The sequence below is a fragment of the Ambystoma mexicanum genome, chromosome 13, assembly GCF_040938575.1.
Source record: "Ambystoma mexicanum isolate Mex_15411 chromosome 13, UKY_AmexF1_1, whole genome shotgun sequence".
Classification (NCBI taxonomy): domain Eukaryota; kingdom Metazoa; phylum Chordata; class Amphibia; order Caudata; family Ambystomatidae; genus Ambystoma; species Ambystoma mexicanum.
In genome coordinates this window covers 838,421,052-838,444,312 of record NC_090938.1, presented here as the reverse complement: position 1 = coordinate 838,444,312, position 23,261 = coordinate 838,421,052, and the positions used below count along the sequence as shown (strand labels likewise).

The 23,261-nt window shown below is 49.3% G+C and overlaps 1 protein-coding gene across 4 annotated transcripts in view; it reads right to left on the bottom strand.

The window, feature by feature from the left end:
• ABCF1 (ATP binding cassette subfamily F member 1) overlaps positions 1-23,261 on the bottom strand; it is a 1,170,658-nt gene that overhangs the window by 607,096 nt on the left and 540,301 nt on the right. For all 4 annotated transcript variants that reach the window (XM_069635350.1, XM_069635348.1, XM_069635351.1 and 1 more), the window contains 2 exons: positions 4,476-4,598; positions 4,198-4,298 (listed from right to left, as the gene is read on the bottom strand). In XM_069635350.1, the coding sequence (XP_069491451.1) occupies positions 4,198-4,298; positions 4,476-4,598 (224 nt within the window). The remainder of the gene's footprint in view (positions 1-4,197; positions 4,299-4,475; positions 4,599-23,261) is intronic.

The window sequence follows — 23,261 nt, the reverse complement described above, 5'->3', positions numbered from 1 at the left end:
AACCTTCGGCCTTCGACATCGCGTAGGCCGCCCACCTTTTAACCCTTCGGTCTTTTAGAGTTTTAGGCTTAAGAAGCCGACAAGCCGCGCACCTTTCCTCCTTGTGATCGAGGGGCAAGCAGCGGTTACACCGTGAGTGCTTGTCCTTCCAAGTGAATTTGCCTTTACAAAGTGGGCAAAACCTAAACTGTGTCCTCTCCATAGCCGAGGCAATAAATCGCGATAAACACCCCAAGGGAAAGGAAGGGGAAAGGGAAAGGCATTCTCAGAAAAGACCCAGAGATGTCCCACGACCCCACTCTCCCTACTGTATATGGCCTGCGAGGCCAGGCCACGTGTTCGGCAGCGCCGAAGGATTTCTTCCGCTCGACCCTCCGTCGAAGATTCTTTTCGGCGGAGAACAGCTTACAACTGCGTCGAGGGAGGGATTATTAATATTAGAGAAAAAACGACCAAAGGTCGAGGAGTTGCAATGTCTCTCGAGGAGCTCCGCGTGAAGGCGACCAGAAGCTGGGCGGAAAAAAACAATCTGAGGGACCTCGACGCGTGAGGGATTGTGGGTACAACGCACGTCACTATAGGGATAGTGTTTCAGACACGCCTTGTCGACGTCCCCTTTTCGACTACGAAAAACAAAATGCAATACTCCGCAGTGACCACTGGATGTCGGACCTATGCACAGCATGTGATTCTTAGCAGATTAACAAACATTAGAAATTCTCTTACTCTCTTTGTCCGGGGGTGCTTCAGAAGAAGCTAGTGGTGTAAGTCCACGGCCAAAAAGAACTGGAGAAGACAATCGGGCAACTAGGGTGGGGTGGTCCACGCTGTCAAATGTCGCTGAAAGATCTAATAGAACCAGCTCCCCTAAACTACCCTGGTCAGCCAGGCAGGCAAATCATCTACCTCCAATACAAGAACAATTCTGTGCCCTGACCGGGGCAGAAGCCAGATTGAAAAGTGAAAAAAAAAAAAAAAGAAGAAGAATTCAGTAAAGGCGACACCAAGGATTCAAGCAGCTTCATAGAGAAAGAAGTGAAATAGGAAAGAAGTGAGACAGAACTGCCAGACCCAGAGCAGGTTCACCAGCGCATTCTACAGATGTTTGGGAATAAGGCCTGAGGAGAAGGAGTCATTCACTGCAGCTTTGACCCAAGAACTGATATCAACCGAAATCTCTTTACTAACAGGAAGAGGACTGGGATCCAGGGGGGAGGCAGATTTGAGTTTATTAATAGCGGACTGAACGTCTGGTGGGGACGGCTATAAAAGCAGTTTTCTGGTTCTTAAATGAAGGATGACTTTTATACAAAATTCAGGCTGTGGGATGCTCCAGCCCACCAATGGGAAGAATCAGTCCCATTCAAACGGGTAAGGGACAAATCGCAAATCTGCTCATCCACAGGAATCCCCCTGGCTGAACTGATTGCCAGGGACTCCAGTCCAGACCCCACAAAAGTGCATGCCCTTGTATTGTCCTTTTCACACCCAGAGGACAGGGGAACAGCCAAAACGCAAAATGACCAAAAGAACAGGTATTAAACCATATGGAGCAAATGGAACTTGAAAAGTGTTGGCCCGTTACAAAAATAAATAGGCACACCGGCGAATCAGAAAAATAAATAAAACTCACTTCACTGCCACCAGCCTGTCCAACGCACATCAAATCTGCATGAAAAGGGATACAAAGCACCCCTTAAACAATCCTCTAAGATGCTGTGTGCTATATTGTTAGGCAAGATTGTACGCAGTACCTGTTGGGTGCACTACAATAACCTTGACCTCCTGGCAATAGGGACCCAAACGTTGGTATAAGTTTGAACTACACAGGTTGGTAGTGTGGACTCGCAGCCAGCCAAGAGGGGTCAATGTGAGCAGTAGGTTTGTAACACAGATTCACACAACAGTTACTCAAACACTTCTACTCACGGTTTCTTGATTAAACAATTATTTATTAATTTAACAGTCAGTTATATACGCCTTCTTCAGAAGGGCGCAAATAACATGTAACTTCTAAGTGCACTTCAAAACACACTGCAGTTTATTTAAGTCAGTCGATACCCATTGGGGATGGCACACAGACACTTCCTACACCCTGAGGGGACTTAAATTGCCAGAACACTGGACATCGATTTATCACTGGTACATTTAGATCAGGACTGTTCAGGTGTAAAGGTTAGATATAGGAATAAAGAATAGGTTAAACAACACTCAAACGGGTAAGTACTTTTAGAACCCTCCAATGCAACGTTATTTATCCCTTTCCTGGGGAAATGTAAAGCACAGAGTCAGAGGTAGAAGTCTTTCAGGGCGACAAGGCAAGCCAATGTTAGTTGAGCAAAGTCTAGGGAAGCTGAAGATCTTCTGGCGGGTGAATAAAAGTGTTGGGCAAAGTTTTAAGAGTTTGTGGAAATGCAGAGCACTTTCAAAAGGGCCACAAGCATTCAGGCTTGTGAAGGGCAGAGATGCGAGCAGCTCTGCAAGGCAACCTGGACCAGTCTCAACTGAAAGCAAGTAAGGCTGCACAACAAGAGGTAAAGCCTGAATGAAGAGACCTGGACCCTGCTGCACTTCGGTTCCTGTGTAGTCTGCAGGTCTGCTGTTCATGGGCTTCAGTCGTGGAGACGAGAAGGACGTCGTCTGGGGACTCCTGCACTACGATCTGGACAGTCAGTGGCAGCAAAAGGCAAATTTCGATTCAGTGGCACTTTGCGGTTTCAGCTCCTCGCGTGTTAGTGAGAATTCTCAGAAATTTGCTAATTCCTCTGTACCTTAGAGACCGGCAGCAACTTTGCTGGATTTTAGCACTGCAGCAGGGCTTCATCGGGCAAACCAACGGTCCAGGAGTTGCAGCAGGCATCTCTTCCAAGTTCTTCGGAATCCTATGTCCAGTGGTCCACTCTGCCTTCCAAGCCAAAAAGCCTCACCTTTTAGGCAGGTTTCTCCCATTCATTCCAGCCTAGTTGTCAGTAACACAGCGGGGTGGCTGCCTTGCCGGGCAGTCAGCCAATCACCAGAGAGTGCTTTCAGGTCTCCTAGGAGACTAAGCAAAGGTAGTTTCAGGCAACTACCTCACTTCCTGCCCATACCAGACACTATGGAGCCAGAGGCGGGCTTCACTCATGAATTCTGCCAAAGACAAAACGAACAAAGGGACCAAACCTGGTTTGGCGTGCAGAGTAAATCTCAAGAAGGACCTTTCCAACAAGAAATGGAGAAAAAAAGACTGGGGCCATGTTGACGAAATGGGCACCCATGGATGTTTTACCAAGGCTGCAATTGCAGCCAGCGGCAAAAACACACAATGGTAGGAAAAAGAAAACCACTGCCACCAGCCATTAATTGCAGAAAGGGTAACATAAAAATGTTGCTAGAGAAACTAGACTAGACAAAAGGAATTTTAAGTAACCCCTCCAGCACTCTATAGCAAGATTGTGTGTGCTGGGTCTAGAAAGTTACAATTTGTAAGAAAGTCAATTTCACTTCATTGCTCTTGCAAACAGTACTTTTACCAAGAAAAGTTATTTAAACCTTTGGTCACTGCACTGAAGGTGCTGTGTGTCACACTGGAAAAGAAGATGCCTATGGAGTTTGTCAGACTCCAAAGTCAAAAGAAACAATAACCAAATCAAAGTAAAACTCCTGGGTGTGAGAGAAAAGGGCTCACTCCAAGGTTGAAATCGAAAAAGTCCCAAAGTCCAGCAAAAGGGTTGGGGGTCTCTAAGAAGGGAGGAATTAGACACTGAAATGAAAATTCTCCCCAACATGTATTAAAACTAAACAGAAAAAAAGCACTGTGGAACTAGACCGTCATATGGAGTGACTGGAGCCTGCAACATGAATGACAAACAGGTTAGTGAAGCTAAAAAGGCTTTACTTATCTCCAAGCTAAAGTAAGGGTTCCAGACATAGGCAGAAAGTTGGGAGTTCTATTATGTCAATGGCGGTACAATTGCAAAACGGAAATGTATTAAAAGTGAAATTGAAACGATAGTTGGACTGATTAAACAGACAGATACCGGCACCAAAACACAGCTGGTAATCTCAGTCAAAACAGGACACTCAAGTTAGGGACAGGAACAACATCGGCATGAAATGTATATATCCTTGCATAAAGCTACAGCAAGCAGGGTTCCATCAACCACCAAGGGGAGCAGGTCAACCAGCTTTCAAGAGCATAGGAAGTGCAACACTTACCCATTGGGTCCAACAAGACCATATCGGCGTCCAGCCACAACAAACAGATCTGCATTGACAAACAGCTCCTTCCCATGAGCCGAGATGCTGAATTTCTCAAGCTAGAAGGGGATGAAGAATTGGTGATTGTATGGTGAACGAACCCTGGCAAACTACACCAGTACATAAACCTTTGAAAACCTACAAATGGACAGAGGCCAGGTCAACATGAAAAGGACACAAGCCCTCAAAAGACTGCCTCATCGGAGGGTAACGACTGATGGATTGGTCATTCTTACCTTAATATCAGATGCGTTCTCCAGCATGGCCTGTCGTGAGGAGAGCTCAGCCTGGGATACTGAAAAGTCATTCTCCTCTGCCGTTGCTTGCTTCATCATGGCCACTTGCTTGTCAAAGTCCATCTACAAAAAGAAACATAATGAGGCACATTTACACTCATAGCAGAACCTTGAACTGCTAGTATAGGTTAACTTAAGAGAAGCAGGCATATAGGAAAACAAGTTTAGCACTTACGCAAGTTTTCAGAGTGTTTTTTTTGCAGTCCAGCATGCTTGTGCAGCTGGTTTCTAGGCTGGGCTAACATAGGGTCTGCCTGCCTACTTCAGTGCCATCATGCCTTTGGTGCCTTTATGTAGATACATCCAGGTTAACAAAGAGTGGTCAGTGATGAGCGGGAGCTTTCTACCAGTGAGGTAATAATGCAAACTAGTGACAGGCCATTTGATGGCCAGGGCCTCCAATGCCATAGTTGAATCATTTTGTTCTCGGGAAAATAGCTTTCGACTGGCGTACAAAACTGGGTGTTCTTGACCCTCGTGCAACTGGAACAGGACAGCACCTTACCATATGTTGGAGGAATATGTCAGGAGTATGAACCTTTTATTGATGCCCGGCATCTGTCTCCGAATCTCTGGGATCCGATAGAGCTTCAGTTTAACCAGTCAACTAAGAGCTTAGTAAAACCATTCAACTGAGGCAGTACAAGGCTCCACTCTTGCTTTTACCACCTGAGTATATGGTAGCGTAGACAGAGCAGCCAGGCTTACCTTAACAGATAGAGAGGTTCTTAGGAGGTACATAGAACCTGTAGCACCACCAATGATTCAATTGAAACACGTACAACCAGAAGTATTATACAAAATAAAGGTGTTAAATACATGTAGTCCAAGTTAAGTCTTGGGGTAAGTACTGGTCATAGAATCAAACATTTATTTAAAAAGAACACCACAAAGCTTGAAGGTACACATACCAAAGCACAAAAACCATATTTAGAATACCTAACAGTAAGTAGTTCTAGGGATGTCAAACCAAAGGTTACTTTTAGACCACTTTCTGTAATACGAGGGTAGTAGACCCTAGCAGTTGTAGCGTGACGCTCAGCAAGAAATCACTTAGTCAACAAACTGAACAATATACTTTTCTGAATAGTGGTACACATTCTAGGAATAGTTAAAACCGATAACCCTGATTCAGGAGAACAGTTATTCTGGGGAAATTGGATCTTAGGGTGCAATGTACTATTACACTTACCTTTTAGCTCACTGGAACACAGTCTAGATCAGTAGGAACGTATTACACTATTTTTGGATGGCTCAAGGCAGACCACGGGGTTAGCTACACCAGTTTTTCAAGAATGGTATGTCGTTACCCTAGGCAGGTAATACCCAGTGTTGTAATGACAATGCATTACTTACCGTAAAGGCATTTCTGATGGTTGTATCTGCTTAGATTCACATGCTGTGCATAGGTCCGACATCCAGTGGTCACTGCGGAGTATTGTATTTTGTTTTTCGTAGTCGAAAAGGGGACGTCGACAAGGCGTGTCTGTAACACTATCCCTATAGTGACGTGCGTTGTACCCACAATCCCTCACGCGTCGAGGTCCCTCAGATTGTATTTTTCTGCCCTGAGGGAGCCTTCTAGACGTGAGTGAGTACAGAAAAGAGAGAAATATAGTAGAGGATGTCTATGTTCCTTCCATCCGAGCAGGGAGGAAGGGCGGGCGCATGTGAATCTAAGCAGATACAACCATCAGAAATGCTTTTTACGGTAAGTAATGCATTGTCTTCTGATGTTTGTTAATCTGCTTAGAATCACATGCTGTGCATAGACTAGCGAGCAGTACCCGGAGTTGGCGGTGGGTTATGAGAAGGAACAGTAGAGAAAAGATGTCTTAATACTGCCTGTCCCACCTGGGAGTCAGATCTAGAGTGTGCATCTAGACAGTAGTGTTTTGTAAAGGTGTGCACAGAACTCCAGGTAGCCGCTTTGCAGATGGACTCAAGGGGAACATTTGCAATGAATGCTATGGAAGCCCCAGTGCCTCGAGTGGAATGTGCTCTTGGCTTGAAGGGTAGTTCTCTCTTAGCAAGAGTGTAACAGAGAGTGATGCATTGTACAATCCATCTAGATATAGTGGACTTTGATGCTGCATCTCCTTCTCTTCCTGCTGCCACCGAGACAAAGAACTGATTAGTCTTTCTCAGTGATCTGGTTCTTTCCATGTAGAACATGACAGCTCTGCGTACATCTAGTGTATGCAGACTTTTTTCTCCCAAGCTGGAAGGGTTTTGAAAGAACGTTGGTAGTTCTATAGATTGGTTTACATGAAATTTTGAGATGAATTTTGGTGCAAACCTTGGGAGTGTGCGAAGAACCACCTTATCCTTGTGAACTGATACGAAGGGGTCTAGTACAGAAAGAGCCTGTGGTTCACTTACTCTCCTAATGGAGGTGATAGCTATTAGGAAAGCAGTCTTAAGAGTGAGGTATTTAAGAGTTGCCTTGTGCATGGGTTCGAAAGGAGTGCCCATGAGTCTAGAAAGTACCACGTTTAAGTCCCATCCGGGAGCTGGGTTAGCTATCGGGGGGTGTATTCTCTTTACCCCTTCCATAAAGGCCTTGATAACTGGTATCTTCCACCACAACACTTTAAGTTGGGAAGTGGTGTATGCAGAAAGTGCCGCTAGGTGGACTTTAATGGAATTAAACACTAGACCTGAATCCAGTAAATGGGTCAAGTACAGAATAATGTTAGTGGCAGAGCAGTCAACCGGGTTGATGTTCTTACTTCTACACCAGATGACAAATCTTTTCCACTTGCTAGAATAGCAGTGGCGAGTATTAGGTTTTCTGGCTTCCCTGAGGATGTCCATACATCTCTGAGGGAGATGTAAATGTCCAAATTCTAGGATCTCAGGAGCCAGGCTGCTAAGTTCATGGTCTGAGGGCATGGATGCAGTGTCCTGCCCTTGTCTTGTGACAGCATGTTGTACGGGCAGGGAAGTTTCATTGGGGGAGATAGGGACATCTCCATCAAGTGAGCGAACCATGGCTGCCAGGCCCACCTTGGGGCTACTAGTATCATGGTAACCTGCTCTTGGTGCATCTTGTGCACCACTTTGTTGAGGAGGGGAGTCGGGGGAAAGGCGTAAACACATTTCCCTGACCATTGAATCAACAGACCGTTCCCCTTGGACTGGTTCTGGGGGTACCTGGAGGCGTAACTTTGGCATTGTGAGTTCTCCAGGGTTGCAAACAGGTCTATTTCCGGGAAACCCCATTGCGTGAAGACGTCTAAGACGATGTTTTCGTGTAATTGCCATTCGTACTCTTTGGGTAGGGGGAAGTCTCTGCTGAGTTTGTCTGCTAGCAGATTGAGTTCCCCTGGTACATGTTGTGATAGTAGGAACATGTTGTGTTTGAGAGCCCACTTCCATATATTCTGGGACAGCTTGGACAGTCCTGGAGAGTGAGTGCCCCCTTGCTTGTTGAGATAGTGCATGGCTGTGGTGCTGTCTGTGAGGACCATCACTGTCTTTCCTTGTAAGTGTTCCTGAAAGGCTTTCAGTGCTTTGAACACTGCTAATAGTTCCAGCAGGTTTATATGCTTGGATGCTAAGCTCGGAGTCCACACTCCGTGAGCAGTCTGATGGGATAGGTGAGCCCCCCATCCTGTAAGGGATGCGTCTGTGGTTAGAGTGGCTTCCACTGTGGGTGTGGCAAAAGTTTTCCCTAATAACAGGTTTTCCTTTGTCCACCACCGTAGCGAGAGAACCAAGGCCTGCGAGACTACCACCAGATCGTCCCATTGTCCGCTGGCCTGACACCACTGGCTGTAGAGCCACTCCGGCATTGGGCGCATGCGCAGGCGCGCATGAGGTACCAAATAAATACATGACGCCATGATCCCTAGCAAGCGCATTGCCTTGCGTACCGTCACCTCTCGACCTGCCACATATTGGGGGATCTGAAACAGCATGTTTTGGACCCTCTCGTTGGAGGGGAAGACGAGGCCGTCCTTTGTTCGGATTAGAGCCCCTAGGAATTGTTTGATTTGGCTGGGGTCTAAGCTGGACTTCTTTTCGTTGATGGAGAAGCCCAGTTGGGACAAAAGGTCTACGGTCCTTTGGGTATTGGAGAAGCATGTTTCGTAAGAATCCCCTGTTATGAGCCAGTCGTCGAGGTACGGGTAAACCGGGATGGATAATCTGCGCAGGTGGGCCGCTGCCACTGCCAGTACTTTCGTAAATACCCTTGGTGCCGATGCTATCCCGAAGGGTAGTGCTCTGAACTGATAGTGTTTGTTCTCTATCTTGAACCTGAGGTATTTTCTGTGCGCTGGCAACATTAAAATATGAAAGTATGCATCTTTCATGTCTAGTGTTGTCATGTAATCCCCCTGTGATAACAGTGGGATTACTTCCTGCAAGGTCACCATACGAAACTTTTGGGGTTTGACAAAGTTGTTCGCTGGGCGCAGATCTAATACAGGGCGCATGGTTAAGTCCTTTTTGGGTACAAGGAAGTACACTGAATAAATAACTTCTGTTACCTGAGATAGGGGGACAGCCTCTATAGCTTCTTTTTTCAGTAGCTCTTCTACTTCTTGAAGAAGAATAGTGAGGTGTTCCGGTGTCATGCGTCGGTTCCGTGGGGGTCTGCATTTGGGGGAACCGTTGAATTCGATGCAGTATCCGTGGGCTATGGTGGATAATACCCAGCGGTCTGACGTTATTCCCTCCCATGCTGAAAGGAACGATGTTAGCCGGCCCCCGACCGGTGATGCATGGGAGGGGACCCGAATCTTTGGGTCATTTGTTGGTATTGGGCGTGGGACCTTTTGGAATGGAGCCGCGCCCTCTTCCTTTGCCACGACGTTGGCCTCTTTGACTGAACTGGGTGCTTTGGTTAGAGGGCCAGTTGGTAGCAGAGTAAAATTGTTGTTGGCTTTGCTGCTGGCGTTGGCCACAAAAGGAGCGTCTATTGCCATAGCTGCGTCTGTTAGGTGGCCTAAAAATTTGGTCAAGAGTCTTGATGGTATCAAACTCCTTCTTCGCATGTTCTAGGGCCTCATCAACTGCTTTCCCAAACAGATGTGTTTGCTCTATGGGCTTATTTATTAGGGAAGCCTGGGTTTCTGGCTTAAATCCCGAAATGCGCAGCCAGACATGGCGTTTGAGAAGTATTCCCTGAATCAGGGAGCGGCCAGCTGTCTCTGCGGCATCTAAGGAGTTCTTTACGATGCCCTGGTTTACAAGAGTTCCCTCTGATATAATAGCTAACAGGCGTGAGCGCAGGGGTTCTGGTGCGTCCTCTGCTTCGCTGCGCAGCTTGCTCCACTGTGCATCTGCGTAGCTAGCTAGTAGGGAATTGTTATTCGCGATCCTGGTTGAGAAGGCGGCGGATGTCGTGATTCTCTTCCCAAGTGCATAGAGCTTCTTGCCCTCTTTGTCAGGTGGTGCCTCACTAGTAGATAGTGGTACCCCCGCTCTCTTTCTTGTGTTAGTCACTACCAGAGAGTCCGGGATAGAATGTCCCCTGATGTACAAAGGGTCAGAAGACGAAGGGCTGAAGAGCTTTTCTATCCGAGGGTTGACCCCTCTGACTAAGGCCGGATTGGAAAGGGAAGGAGTTATTCTTCTCTTTATAGAAGCCAGGAGTGGAATGGACTGGCTGAACGGGGCTTTTTCTTTAATAACCTTTTCTACAAAGTCTATGTCCGGAAGGGTCTCCCCTGTGTCCATTTCAAAATGCGCTGCTGCCTTGCGCAATAGTGCATTAAGTGAAGGCTGGTCATCTATGGGGGAGGTGTTCCCAATAGGTGAGTCCTTGGGAGGAGAAGGATGAAAGACATCAGGGTCTGAGTGCACTGATGGGGATTGCCAAGGCTGCACTGATGGGGAGTGCCAGGGCTGTGAGGTAGCTGTATCTTCTTCAAAAGCTCCTGCGCTAGTGTAAGGGTCTTCCTCAAACCTCTCCTCCTCAAGTTCTTCCTCTCCACCTAAACACTCCTCATCTTCCTGGAGGTTTTGCTCCTCTTCAGTGAGGTCATATGCATCTGTAGAAGGGGTAAATAGCCTAGGAATCTTGACCCTAGGGTCATCCTGGGTCCATTCTCTTGGTCTTTTGGGTGTGGGTGGGTTTTGGCTACCCAAAAACCTCTCCATCTTTTCCATACAAGAATGGAGTCTTTCCAGGGTCTCATGGGGAACCCCTGAATAGTCTAGAGGGGGGAAATCAGTGTTTTCGGCTTCAAAACGCTTCGAACGCTCCCACAACGTCTACGAAAGCTTTCCGTCGCCCTCAGAAAAGCCCTCCGGTAGTTCAGAAGTGCCTTTAGATGGATGGGGCAGTTCCTGGCTACTCTTGTGCTTTTTCGGCGTTTCTATATCCTTGGGTGCGGTATTCGACGTCTGTTTCGTCGTCCGCTTACGTTTGTCCTCGGAAACAATTCTCGCCAGACTCTCGACGACGAGTTTGTCAGTCGAGGGTTCTGGAGTCGGCGTTGCCTGCGTTCCGCGTTGTTTTTCGACGGCCGCTCTATGGAGCGTTTCGTCGGATGTTTTTGGGGTAGCGCCCGTCTTAGATAAAAGCCCAATCGCTGGTCGCGGCTGCGTTTGTGGGTGGGGCTTGAGACCCTTGCGGTCTGAGGTCGACGCCGGAGTGCCCTGCGTCCCCTTCGGCGCTGGTGGATCCTTCGTCCTGGACGAAGAAGAGCCGTGGGTTGTGTGCTTAGGCCTATGGGGTCTGTGTGCGTCCTTGTCGCCGGGGTGTTCATCCCCATAAGCAGGGCGTGAGCCGAGCCCGTCGGGCCGGGGACGGACGTCGAGGAGCGCGAGCGCTCCTTCTGGGGGTCACCCTCCTCGTCACTTTCTATAACAGCGGCGGCGGGTGAGGAAACTGACTTCGACATCGCGTAGTCCGCCCACCTCTTAACTTTCCGTTCTTTAAGAGTTCTTGGTTTCAAGAGGTTACAAGCCGCGCAGCTGTCCTCTTTATGATCGAGGGGCAAGCAACGATTACAGAGCTTGTGTTTGTCCTTCCAAGTGTATTTGCCCCTACAGCGTGGGCAAAACTTAAAAGGTGTCCTCTCCATAGCTGAGGCAATAAAAACTGGTGATAACAACCCCGAGGGAAAGATAGGGGAGAAAAAGACATTCTTGACGAGAGGGTAAAAGTTCGAAACCCCCACTCTCCCTACTGTATGTTGGCCGGCGAGGCCTGGCCACGTGTTCGGCAGCGCCGAAGGATCTCCTCCGTCTCTTCTCCTCCGTCGAAAACTTGCTCGGCGGAGAAACAGCTTCACAGCTAACGTCGAGGGGAGGGATCTTTAACAATAAGTATATATTAAGGACCGAGGTCCGTAGTAATGGTTTAGCAATGTCTCTCTAGGAGCTCCGCGTAAGGCGACCATAAGCTGGGCGGAAAAAAACAATCTGAGGGACCTCGACGCGTGAGGGATTGTGGGTACAACGCATGTCACTATAGGGATAGTGTTACAGACACGCCTTGTCGACGTCCCCTTTTCGACTACGAAAAACAAAATGCAATACTCCGCAGTGACCACTGGATGTCGGACCTATGCACAGCATGTGATTCTAAGCAGATTAACAAACATCAGAAATACTATTACAGTTTGCTTTTCAGATCAGTTCTACACAGATTAAGGTAAGGGATATCTATTTAACTTGTTTTAGGATGGCACACAGCTAACAAGTAAAGTAAAAGCTATATACTTTTTAAAGGGGCTATCAGCAACTTGAGAGGTAAATGTAACCTAAGGCAGACTTATTCTGGACAGGCTAACAGCAAGTCAGGGGAAGCAATACCCAATTTGGGACACCCATAAATGCATATCCTAACAGGTAGAGTACAGTGGAACGGAACCAACAGCATTACTTTTGGTAAGAGGGGGACCCAATTCACAGGTGAGAAAGGAACAAGTTACTTACCTGTAACTGTTATTCTCCAGCATGGGTCTGGCATAGATTCACATGCTCATGAATATTCCCCGTCAGGCCGGCAACCCTTGGTAAAAGAAAAAACCTTTTCACTTTCACTTACAGACTGTATTTCTCCTCTAAACCAATCACTGAGCTCTGGGTCATACTGCCCCCAGCCAATGACTGCCCTCTCCCTAAGCTCCTCTGGCAGCCATCTTCAGATTTGGTAATCACAAAGTGGCAGTATGACTAAGAAGAGCCGCAGAGGGGACGGCGGGAGGGTTTGCATGTGAATCCATGGCAGAACCATGCTGGAGAACATTAGTTACAGGCAAGTAACTTGTTCCTTCTCCAGCATGGGGTCTGGCAGGGATTCACATGCTCATGAATAAAGAATGCATAGTAGTACAACATTACACAACCACAGGAGGTAGCAAGGCTCAACAGAAGCAATTACACTTACTCAAGAACAGGCTCACCTTCAAGCGAACAGGTTGCATAGCACTGTTTGGCAGACCCTGCACTCCTCCCTGGAATCCCCGTCGGCGCAGTAGAATCTTGTGAAGATGTGCATAGACCTCCATGTAGCAGCCCTGCAGATGTCCAGCAGGAGCACACCAGACAGGAACACCGTTGTCGCAGCGATCGCTGTGGTGGAATGGGCTCTCGGACGACAGGGCAGTGTTGGTTTGCCAACTGGTGACAGTATGTGATACAGCAGAAGAGCAACCTGGAGATGGAAGCCTTGGACAAAGCCTTCCCATGGTTCACAGGACCAAAGTTCACAAATAGTTGAGTCGTCTTCCGGAAATGCTTTGTGCGTGCCACACAGAACTTCAGAGCATGAGCCACATCCAACGAGTTCAAAGTCCTTTCAGTCGGCAACAAAGGTTTAGGGAAGAACACAGGCAGCACCAAAGGCTCGTTCAGGTGGAATTCCGACTGAACCTTAGGCACGAAGGAGGGGTGCGTCCGCAGCACCACCCTCAAGTCGTGAAAGGTCAGACATGGCTGTTTGCAGGATAGGGCCTGGTTCTCACCCACCCTCCTGGCAGATGGGATGGCCACGAGGAAAGCAGTTTTCCAAGATAGGAACGAGAGGGGCCTGATGTATAGGCTCGAAGGGGACCACCATGTTGAGTTCCCATGCTAGGGCAGGCGCCTTCACCGGCGGCAACAATCGAAACAGTCCTTTGAGGAAATCCATGACGAGACGGTGGGACCAAAGAGAAGACCGTCCTGGAGACCAGGTGTAGCGGGAGATAGCCGTCAGATGCACCTTGATAGAGGCGCGCGCCAGCACCGCCTTGGCCAGGGACAACAAGTACGGAACAATCTGCAGGGCCATGAACCTCAGAGGGTTGATCTTCTGCAACCGGCACCATGTAGAAAAACGCTTCCACTTGTGCTGTAGCACTTAGTCGACAATGCTCTAGTCCAGGCAAGGACCTCTCTGCAGTCCGCCGGCAACTCGTACCCTCCGAACTCTAATGCTGCAGGAGCCAAGCCTTCAGGTTCAGCGATCCTGGGTCGTGATGCAGGATTGTGCCTTCTTCTCTGGTGAGCAGATCCGCGACCACTGGCAGCTTGACTGGAGGTGATGTTGACAGGCTGAGAAGGTACGGGTACAAAACTGCCTCGGCCACGCTGATTACGATCATCCTGCATCGACACAATTTGAGTTGATTGATGACTCGCAGGCGGAGTGGCGCGGGGGCGGGGGGGGGGGGCGCTTGGGGGTAACGCATACAGGAACAGGCCTTCCCACTGGAAGGAAAGCGCGTCCCCCATGCTCCTCGGTTGGCGGAACCTGCTGGCGAATTTCTGATATTTGGAATTTGGTGCCTCCCCGCTTCCTGATGGAGAACATCGTGGTGTTGTCCATGAAGACCCTCACCACTTTGCCCTTGGGGGACAGTAGGAACGACTTGAGGGCCCAAAACACTGCCCGCAGATCCAGGATATTGTTGTGGAGATCCCTCTCCTCAGGCAGCCACAGGGCTGTGGCAAGGAGACGTCCGGTGTGGGCTCCCCATCCCTTCAGGGAAGCGTCCGTGGTGACCGTCTCCTAGTACGGGGGACTCTGGAAGACTGTGCTCCCGGCGATGTTGGAGCACACGCCCCCCAACTGATCGCTCGACGGACACCTGGATCCACCGAGCATCCAGAAACTCCTGAAGGGGTCGCATCTGCAACCTGCAGAGCCGGATCAGGTAGATGCCCGATGAAATCATGCCGAGCAGCCACTTCATGGACCGCAACATGGCCGCCTTCAGTGCCAACAGCGGTTGCACCTTGCCCAGTATGGCCGCTCCCTCTCCTCCGAGGGGGCCACCAGGCAGGAGACCGCGTTGAGCCTGGCCCCCACGAACAGTGCGTTCTACGATGGTATCAAGCAGACCTTTGGATAGTTAACGGAGAACCCCAGATCAGTCAGCAGCCGGACGGACCTCTCTGTGTGTTCGAACGCTACTTCCCTTGACCTGGCCCGAACGAGCCAGTCGTTGAGGTACGGGTACATATGAAGCCCCCCTAGACGCAGATGGGCCATCACTGGTGCCAGGCATTTCGTACACACCCTGGGCACGTACTTCAGTCCGAAGGGGAGGGCCTTGAATTGGTAGTGCCTTCCCTGTACTACAAAGCACAGGAACCTCTGATGCTTTTCGTGAATATGATATGATAGTTTATTGATATAGCGCCTATACACAATGTGTTTCAAAGCACTTCAAGGCAAGGGAGGGAACAAGAGAAAAGACCATTACATTCTTACAGGCCATGAACAGTAATTAACTATCGTACTCTGCCTGACGACATTTCAGATAGTGCAAGAGCTAAGACATAGATAAGGAAGGGAGGGGGAGAGTGGGAAGGAAATGGAAACAGACGGTCGACTACCGTACTAGTCTTGACGACATTTCTGGTAGAGCCAGAGAAAAACAAAAAGGCGAGGGAGAGGGGTGCAGAAAGGAAGGGGAGGAACAAAACAGCGACTAACCTACTAGGCCTGACATTTCAGATAGTGCTGGAGGGGGTGGGGGGCACAAGTAAGGGGAGGGGAAAGGAGACAGGCGAGGCTGCTATCACACTAGGTCCAGGGACAATCCTGTAGGGTAAGTGCATAGAAGAAAGGAGAATATGGGAAAAGGGAGAAAGGGAGAGGAGGAGAGAACAGAGTAAGCAGTCAAAAAGAGTGGAGAAGCAAGAGGGGAGAGTGAATACAATTGCAGATGCCAGTAGTAACACAATGTTGCAAGCCAGAATACAAGATGAAGATGGGAACAGCATGATTCAGGGCCACCATGAGTACAAGATGCAAAGCAAGTCCAGCGTGAAAGTTGAGAAAGGGTGACGCACTGCGAGTCCAAAAACGTAAAATCCAGCATTGTCCGCAAGACGGAGACACCAGAATGTTTCAGGACAGACTCCTGCAGAAGGAGGCTGGAGGGAGGGGAGGGGGGGGTCTGGGGCTGTGGTGTGTGTGTGTGTGTGTGTGTGTGTGTGTGTGTGTGTGTGTGTGTGTGTGTGTGTGTGTGTGTGTGTGGTGGGGGGGAGAGGGAGGGGATGTGGGTTAGAAGAATCAAGCAAACAAGGCAACACCTGTGCGCGGGAAGGCGTGGAGCACAAGGGAACATCACAGGATGACCAGAGGGGGTGGGGATGGTCTGTAGGGACAGAGAGAGTAAACATGTTGGTGCATGCTTACCTGCTGTCTGAGCGAGGAGGGGAGGGTGGGGGGGGGGGGGGGCAGGCCCTGGGTCCTCCTTGGCCGAACATGCGCCGACAGGAATTGTCCTTTTCTTGGTCTGCCCTTCGCTTTAGGCACCCTTGATCTAAGAGTTCAGAGCAGGAAGGAAGAGGCAGGGCTAAGAAGGTGGGCAGGGTTTACGTCAGGTGACCTAGATCTATTTGCACCTTCTCCCCATCTGCAAACGAAGAGGCTGGAGGGCTCCTTAAGTAGGGAAAAGAGTGCAACAAGGAAGGCACAGGGTGGGCAATGGAAGTATGTATCTTCCAGGTGCAGCGACATCAAGAAGAATCCTATCTCTACTTGGCCGAGCACGTGCTGCAACGTGACCATCTTGAATGTTTGGGACTTGAAGTGTTCGAGACGCCGCAGGTCTAGAATGGGCCTCCAGCCACCATTCTTTACCAAGAAGTATCTGGAGTAGACTGGAGCCCCGGAGTCGCTTTGGAACCAGCTCTATTGCACCTTTTCTCATCATGGCCCGTACCTTCCTGCAGGAGCCGAGGATGTACTGCTCCTGCTGGGCCCCCGGTGATATCCGTGGACACTTCTGTTGGTACACTAGAGTGTGGCGTGGCCGAGAGGGTACAGCACCGATCGGTCAGTAGAGATCTTCTTCCACTCGCTGATGGGGCCCCGATGTCCTGGCCGGTTAAATCTTGCTTCGAGGCCTGCCTGCCGCCTTGGGAGCAACGTCAGCCACCTCCACAGAAGGCCTTAGAATGCCTCTGTAGGCCTCCTTGGTCGTGGACCGGGAGGGTGGACTGTACAAAGAGGACCCTGCCCGACTTCCCGCCACGGGCTCGAAAGGACGGGCGTTGTTGAAGATTGCCCAAGGAACAGGCCGTCTCAGTGTCAACCTTGACAGCTGCAACGACTCGTCGGCCTTCCCAAAGAGGTTGTCCCTGTCGAAGGGCATGACCAGAACCCTCGTCTGGACCTCCTGATGAAAGTTGGTTGCTTTCAGCCAGCCATGACAATGGAGGCAGACACTGTTCAGCCATCTGTCGGAGCCCTGTGTTCGATGTCAAGGGCCACCGATTGCATGGTCTGATGCCACCTCCCCCTCCTGGAGGAAAGTGCTTCGACCCGCTTGTCGCCGGGTAGGATCTCTACCAGTGGGGCCATCTTATACCACAGATCCCTGACATACCTGGCCGGAATAGCAAGGGCGTTGGCCGCCTTGACTGTTGATGCTGCAGAGTAGATTACTTTTCTTCCAATGGCATCCAACTTCTTTCCCTTGCTATCCGGAGGGACGGAGGATGAAGGCGAGGGGTTAGACTACTTCTTCCTTGCTGCCGCCGAGGCCACTGAATCTGGGGAAGGCTGTGACCATAGGCACTTGGGTGCGGACTCGGGTACCCAGTATTTCTTCTCCAGTCAATCCCTCTTGGCCGAGGCCGTGGCCGGGTTCCTCATCAAAGCCAGGCCTTCCTCCCAAACGTTGTGCAGGAGAGGCACCGCCAAGATGGTCTTCCTCTTAGCCTCACGTTGATATAGGAAACCTTCCTTCCTGGTCTCCTCCAGTATCCGTTGGAACAGTTCCGCCGCTCTGGCGACCATGGCATGGAACAACCCCACCTTGTCTTGGGAAGAGGCCCTTGGCTGCGGTGAACCGCCCACCATGCCCATGTCGTCATCCGTGTCCGTCATGTCTGTCCTAGTGTGTCTCGAAGTGGGGGGAGGCACGTGTGGAGGTTGATGCAGCTGTGTAGGGTGCTGCTTTCTCTCTTTCGCTGGAGGTTGGGCCAGGGCCACCAGGGCCGGCAATGTCGTTGGCATCAATTTGATTCTCCTACACCAGGGTGTGCAGGGTCGAAAGGATGTCCAGCGATGCATACCTCTGAGGGGTCGGGCGGTGGGCCTACTGTGCCCCGCCATCACCATCAGGATTTTCGCCGTCGTCTCCCACGGCCTACTGGCTCATGTGGACAGATGCCTGGTCCTCCTTCGAGGAAGAAATATCCATGCCCTGGAGTACGGTTGAACCCCCCCCCCCCCCCAACCCCCTTTTTTGCTTCCAGGGGAGTCTGGTTCGGGATCAGGGATGGCATCCTCTTGTCCAGTGTCCCCCTCCACCAGCTTGGCTGATGCCTCCCATCTCGGATGCAGGGATACTCTGGGCACTGCCGGGGCTTCCTTGTCTTGCCCCCTTGGCCTTCGAGAGGACGGCCGCCACCAACTATCGTCGACTTCGCTTCGGCCTTCAGGGGTATGTCGGTCGTCTTTTCCTGCTCCTTAGTTTTTGCTGGCTTTGCCCACAGCTTCTTCGGGTTAGCCAATTTCCTCTTCGAGGAGGAGCTGGAGCAATGAAGGCAGATAGTGAAGATGTGTGCGCTGCCCGTTGCGGAACCCGCTTGCGCGGCTCCCCCGACGGAAACTGACTTGCAGTGCTTGGCCTTGTCTTGGGCCCCCACGGGTGGAGTGCCCTAGATGTGGCATGCCCATGCTTCCCACACGGTGCAGAGGCCTTGACGCCGAGTCACGCTGCCAGCATACTGCGACGATCCTTCACGGTTTGTTTGGAGAACCCGAGGCAGATTTTGCAATCCGCTTCCCTGTGATCCAGATGGACAGTAGAGGCCCTGGAGGGGTTTGTCCTCTACAAACATTCCATAGTCCGCAGCTGGAGCAGAGCTTGAAAAGGTAGCGTCCCCTTCTTCTCCGACATGGTCCGGAGTGCAGATTAGGCCTGATGGCCTTCTGGAATCTTCTTTGAAACTTTGACGATTCTTGCCATTGAGGGGTGTTGAAATTCACTGACAAATGGATGCCTGCTTGTCGGCCGATGTAGAGAAAGAGCACAGGACTCCCAACACTTGAATGTGCTGTACAAATCTGAAGATGGCTGCCAGAGGAGGGGATTAGGGAGAGGGCAGTCATTGGCTGGGGCAGTATGACATAGCTCAGTGATTGGTCCCGGCCTGATGGGGAATATTTATGAGTATGTGAATCCATGCCAGACCCCATGCTGGAGAAATTAACATTCTATCTACTTTCTGGTAGAATGGCAAGTCAGCTTCTAAGGAAAGTAAAACCTTATGCTTTATGTTAGGGAGAATTCTCATAAATGTGCCAATTCCCTTCAACTTGGAGACCCCCAGCAACTTTGCTGGATTTTGAGGACTTGATTTTTTTACCTGGAGAGAGTGAGAGCCTTTTTTTCCCCACTCTCATGTATTTTGATGTGTGTTATTCTTGTGTTCTTTGATTATGGAGTTTTAGATAACTCCATAGGCATCATCTTTTCATGTGTGTCACACAGCACCATCAGTGCAGTGACAAAGCGAAGCCTTCTAGGGTCTCCCATGGTTTAAATACCTTCTCTGGGATAAACTACTGTTTCCCAGAGAAAGTAAAGTTAAATTGACTTTACTAGTCTTTTTAAATTCCTAGACCCCGCACACACTATTTTCCAATAGAGTGTTGGAGATATAGCAGTCAATTGCTAAACTTTCCTATCAAAAATAGATGGTAGCAGTGGTTTTACAACAAACTAAAATGATTTTCGCCGATCACGAACACCAGTAGCTAAAAATCACGGGAGCCATGTTTTTCAAGATGGCGTCTGAGCCCCCACGGTCGTCTTTTTTCATAGTTTCTTTTTGGAAAGTTCCTTCTGGAGTTTGTCTCTGCGCGCCAAACCAGGTTTGGTACCTTTGTTCCTACACATCTGGCGCCTGAGTGTCTGGGGTGGGCAGGAAGTGAGGGAGGTGCCCGAAAGAAACTCCCTGTGTTAAGTCTCCAAGGAGAGCCAAATGCACTCTGGCGTGATTGGCTTGCTGATTGTCCAGCAAGGACAGCCATCCTGCTGGTTGAGTGGCAGCTAGGCTGGGATGAATGGGAGAAAACGGTTTAAAAGGCGAGTCTTTTGGCTTGGAAGGCAGAGTCGACCACTGGAACGAAAGAACCGAAGACTAGCTGGAAGACGACAGCGGCTGCTGCAACTCCTGGACTGTTGGTTTGCCCGGTGAAGCCCTGCTGCAGGTCCAAATCGCCAAGTTCATCTCGACAGAGAAGCCCCTTCAAGAACTTCTTCCTTGAGTTGGTAGGACCAATCAACTCATAAGCCACTTGGCTACCATTCTCTGAGCTGGTTAGGATTAACCAGGGGGAAGGACACCATGTTAAGGAGAATTCTCATCTTATGGCTAATTTTCCTTACCTATAGAGTCCCCCAGCAGCTTTGCTGGATTTGAAGGGTTTTATTTTTCTCCTGCTAAGAGTGAGACTTTTTCCCACTCTCAGACATTTCTGCTATGTGTGTTCCAGGCTATTTTTGTGTTTAATGTCTATGGGGTTTATCTCACCCCCATAGGAACCATCCTTATCCTCGTGTTACACAGCACACTCCGTGCAGTGACACAGGGGTGTCGTAGCGACCCCCAACCATAGACGCCATACCCTGGAACTGAATACATTCTCCCAGGGCATGTAAAGTCCCCATTGACTTTACTAGTCAATTTTTATGAACTAAACCAGTACAACCCATCTTACTATGGTACTATGGAGGTACTGGGAAGGGTTAATTGTTTTTCCCTGTTCATTTTCGAGAGGGTACCCTACAGTCCCTCTCTCAAAAGTTTATGGCTGGTGGCAGTGGTTACTACTAAAAATATTCGACTGCGAGTATTTCCCTATGGGATTTTCCCATTGTTCGAGGCTACCACATTTACTGACAGCCTCTAACATACCGCCGGTTTATTTTTATATTAACTTTACTCCGGTAGGTTTTATTTGCCAGAACTTTAATATAACTTCTTTCTCGTGTCTTCCTCTAAACTCCTAACCCAGGTCGGGGATCCTTTGTTCGTCCTTTTGGCGGGCTTCTGCTGAGAAGCCCTCCTTTCGGCGCCACTGAGTCTGGGGTGGGTCCATTGTGTGGGGAGGGAAGTAGGACCCCTGGACAGGGTTGCCTCACCAACCCAGGTCGCACTCTGTCCTGATAGGCTGGAGGGTCTCCCGCCAAGATGAACACTCTGCTGTGTGAGTGACAGCTAGGCTGTATGAATGGGGATCTTTTTGCATAAAAGCAGGGTACTAAGGACTGCAAGAGCAAGACGTCGCCACTGGAACCAAGAAGCCGAAGAGGAGAGAAGCCAACGACATCTGCAACGACGGAACCCCGGTGAAGCCCTGCTGCAGCGTCTCACCACTTTTCTCCACACGACGAGAGAAGATCTTCATCTGAAAGAGCCTTCTTCCCTTGAGCTGGTGGGGCCAACCAGTTTTCCAATCGCCTTCCCGGACCTGCCCTATTCTAATCGCCAGTACTCTGTACTCTGAGACCGGATAGCCAAGCACCCGTTCACCCGGACTGCGATTTAAAGGAGCATACCTATTTGTCGGGCAGCACCGCGGCTGGTTTCATCCCTGGGTAGTGCAGTAAATCAAACCTTCCTCCACGACGAGAGCCTCTCTTCCTCTGCTGGATCCCCCGACTGCAGGAACTACCAGGAACAACCGTCACTGCAGGAGCCACTTCTTCATATTAAGGTAGATTGTTCCGCCAGGCCGCCCTTTTCGCGTGCTAGTGCTAAAGGTGTTTTAAATCCTTTACCTACCTGTTGGGTTGGCCGCATCTATCTTCTAAATATTGTCTTTCACCTTCTGCATCCACCTTTTTGAATCTTTAACCAAAGACTTGACTGCAGCTACAAGAACATTTTGCTCCTGGGCCCTTTGCCCTGTACCACTGACTCTGGCACAGGGCTATTGACTCTGGCTGAATTTGTTAGAACTGCCTTCTCTAGATTGCTTCTCAACTAGAACTGTATTGATGCACCTACTTCTTATAACCACCTTTTCCTTCCAACTTTTGATACTTGTGAAGTGCCATTTTGCTCGGTTTTCATTTAAGTACTCTATGCTAAAGTACTGCCTTGCCTAAACTTGTTCACAAACTTTTGGGAAGTGTTGCTAGGGTGTGTAAGAAGATATTCCTGTATAACTTGTGCTTTCCCTCCCTTGTGAGAAATTGCTTGAGTGCCATTTGTGCTTGGTTTTCACTGTGCCGTTATACTCAGTTTTCACTCTTGCTCAAACTTGTCTACAATTTAACTAGGGAGTTTTGTATACTTTTCTTGACTGAATTTAACTTGCTTTATTAACTGTAATTAATGTGTTAAACTAGAAGTGTGTAAAATATGACAATGCATTACTTACCGTAAAAGCATTTCTGATGGTTTTATCTGCTTAGATTCACATGCTGTGCATAGGTCCGACATCCAGTGGTCACTGCAGAGTATTGCATTTTGTTTTTCGTAGTCGTAAAGGGGACGTCGACAAGGCGTGTCTAACACTATCCCTATAGTGACGTGCGGTGTACCCACAATCCCTCACGCGTCGAGGTCCCTCTGTTTGTATTTTTTCTGCCCTGAGGGAGCCTTCTAGACGTGAGTGAGTACAGAAAAGAGAGATATAGAAAAGGATGTCTATGTTCCTTCCATCCGAGCGGGGAGGAAGGGTGGGCACATGTGAATCTAAGCAGATACAACCATCAAAAATGCTTTTACGGTAAGTAATGCATTGTCTTCTGATGTTTGTTAATCTGCTTAGAATCACGTGCTGTGCATAGTCTAGCGAGCAGTACCCGGAGTTGGAGGTGGGTTGTGAGAAGGAACAGTAGAGAAAGGGTGTCTTAATACTGCTTGTCCCAACTGGGAATCAGCTCTAGAGTGGGCATCTAGACAGTAATATTTTGTAAAGGTGTGTACAGAACTCCAGGTTGCCGCTTTGCAGATGGACTGAAGGGGAACATTTGCAATGAAAGCTTTGGATGCCCCAGTGCCACGAGTAGAGTGTGCTCTTGGCTTGAAGGGTACTTCTCTCTTAGCAAGAGTATAACAGAGAGTGATGCATTGAACAATCCATCTAGATATAGTGGACTTTGATGCTGCATCTCCTTCTCTTCCTGCTGCCACCGAGACAAAGAACTGATTAGTTTTTCTCAGTGGTCTAGTTCTTTCCATATAAAACATGACAGCTCTGCACACATCAAGTGTATGCAGGCTCTTTTCTCCTAGATTTTAGGGATTTTGAAAGAACGTTGGTAGTTCTATTGACTGGTTGACATGGAATTTCGAGAT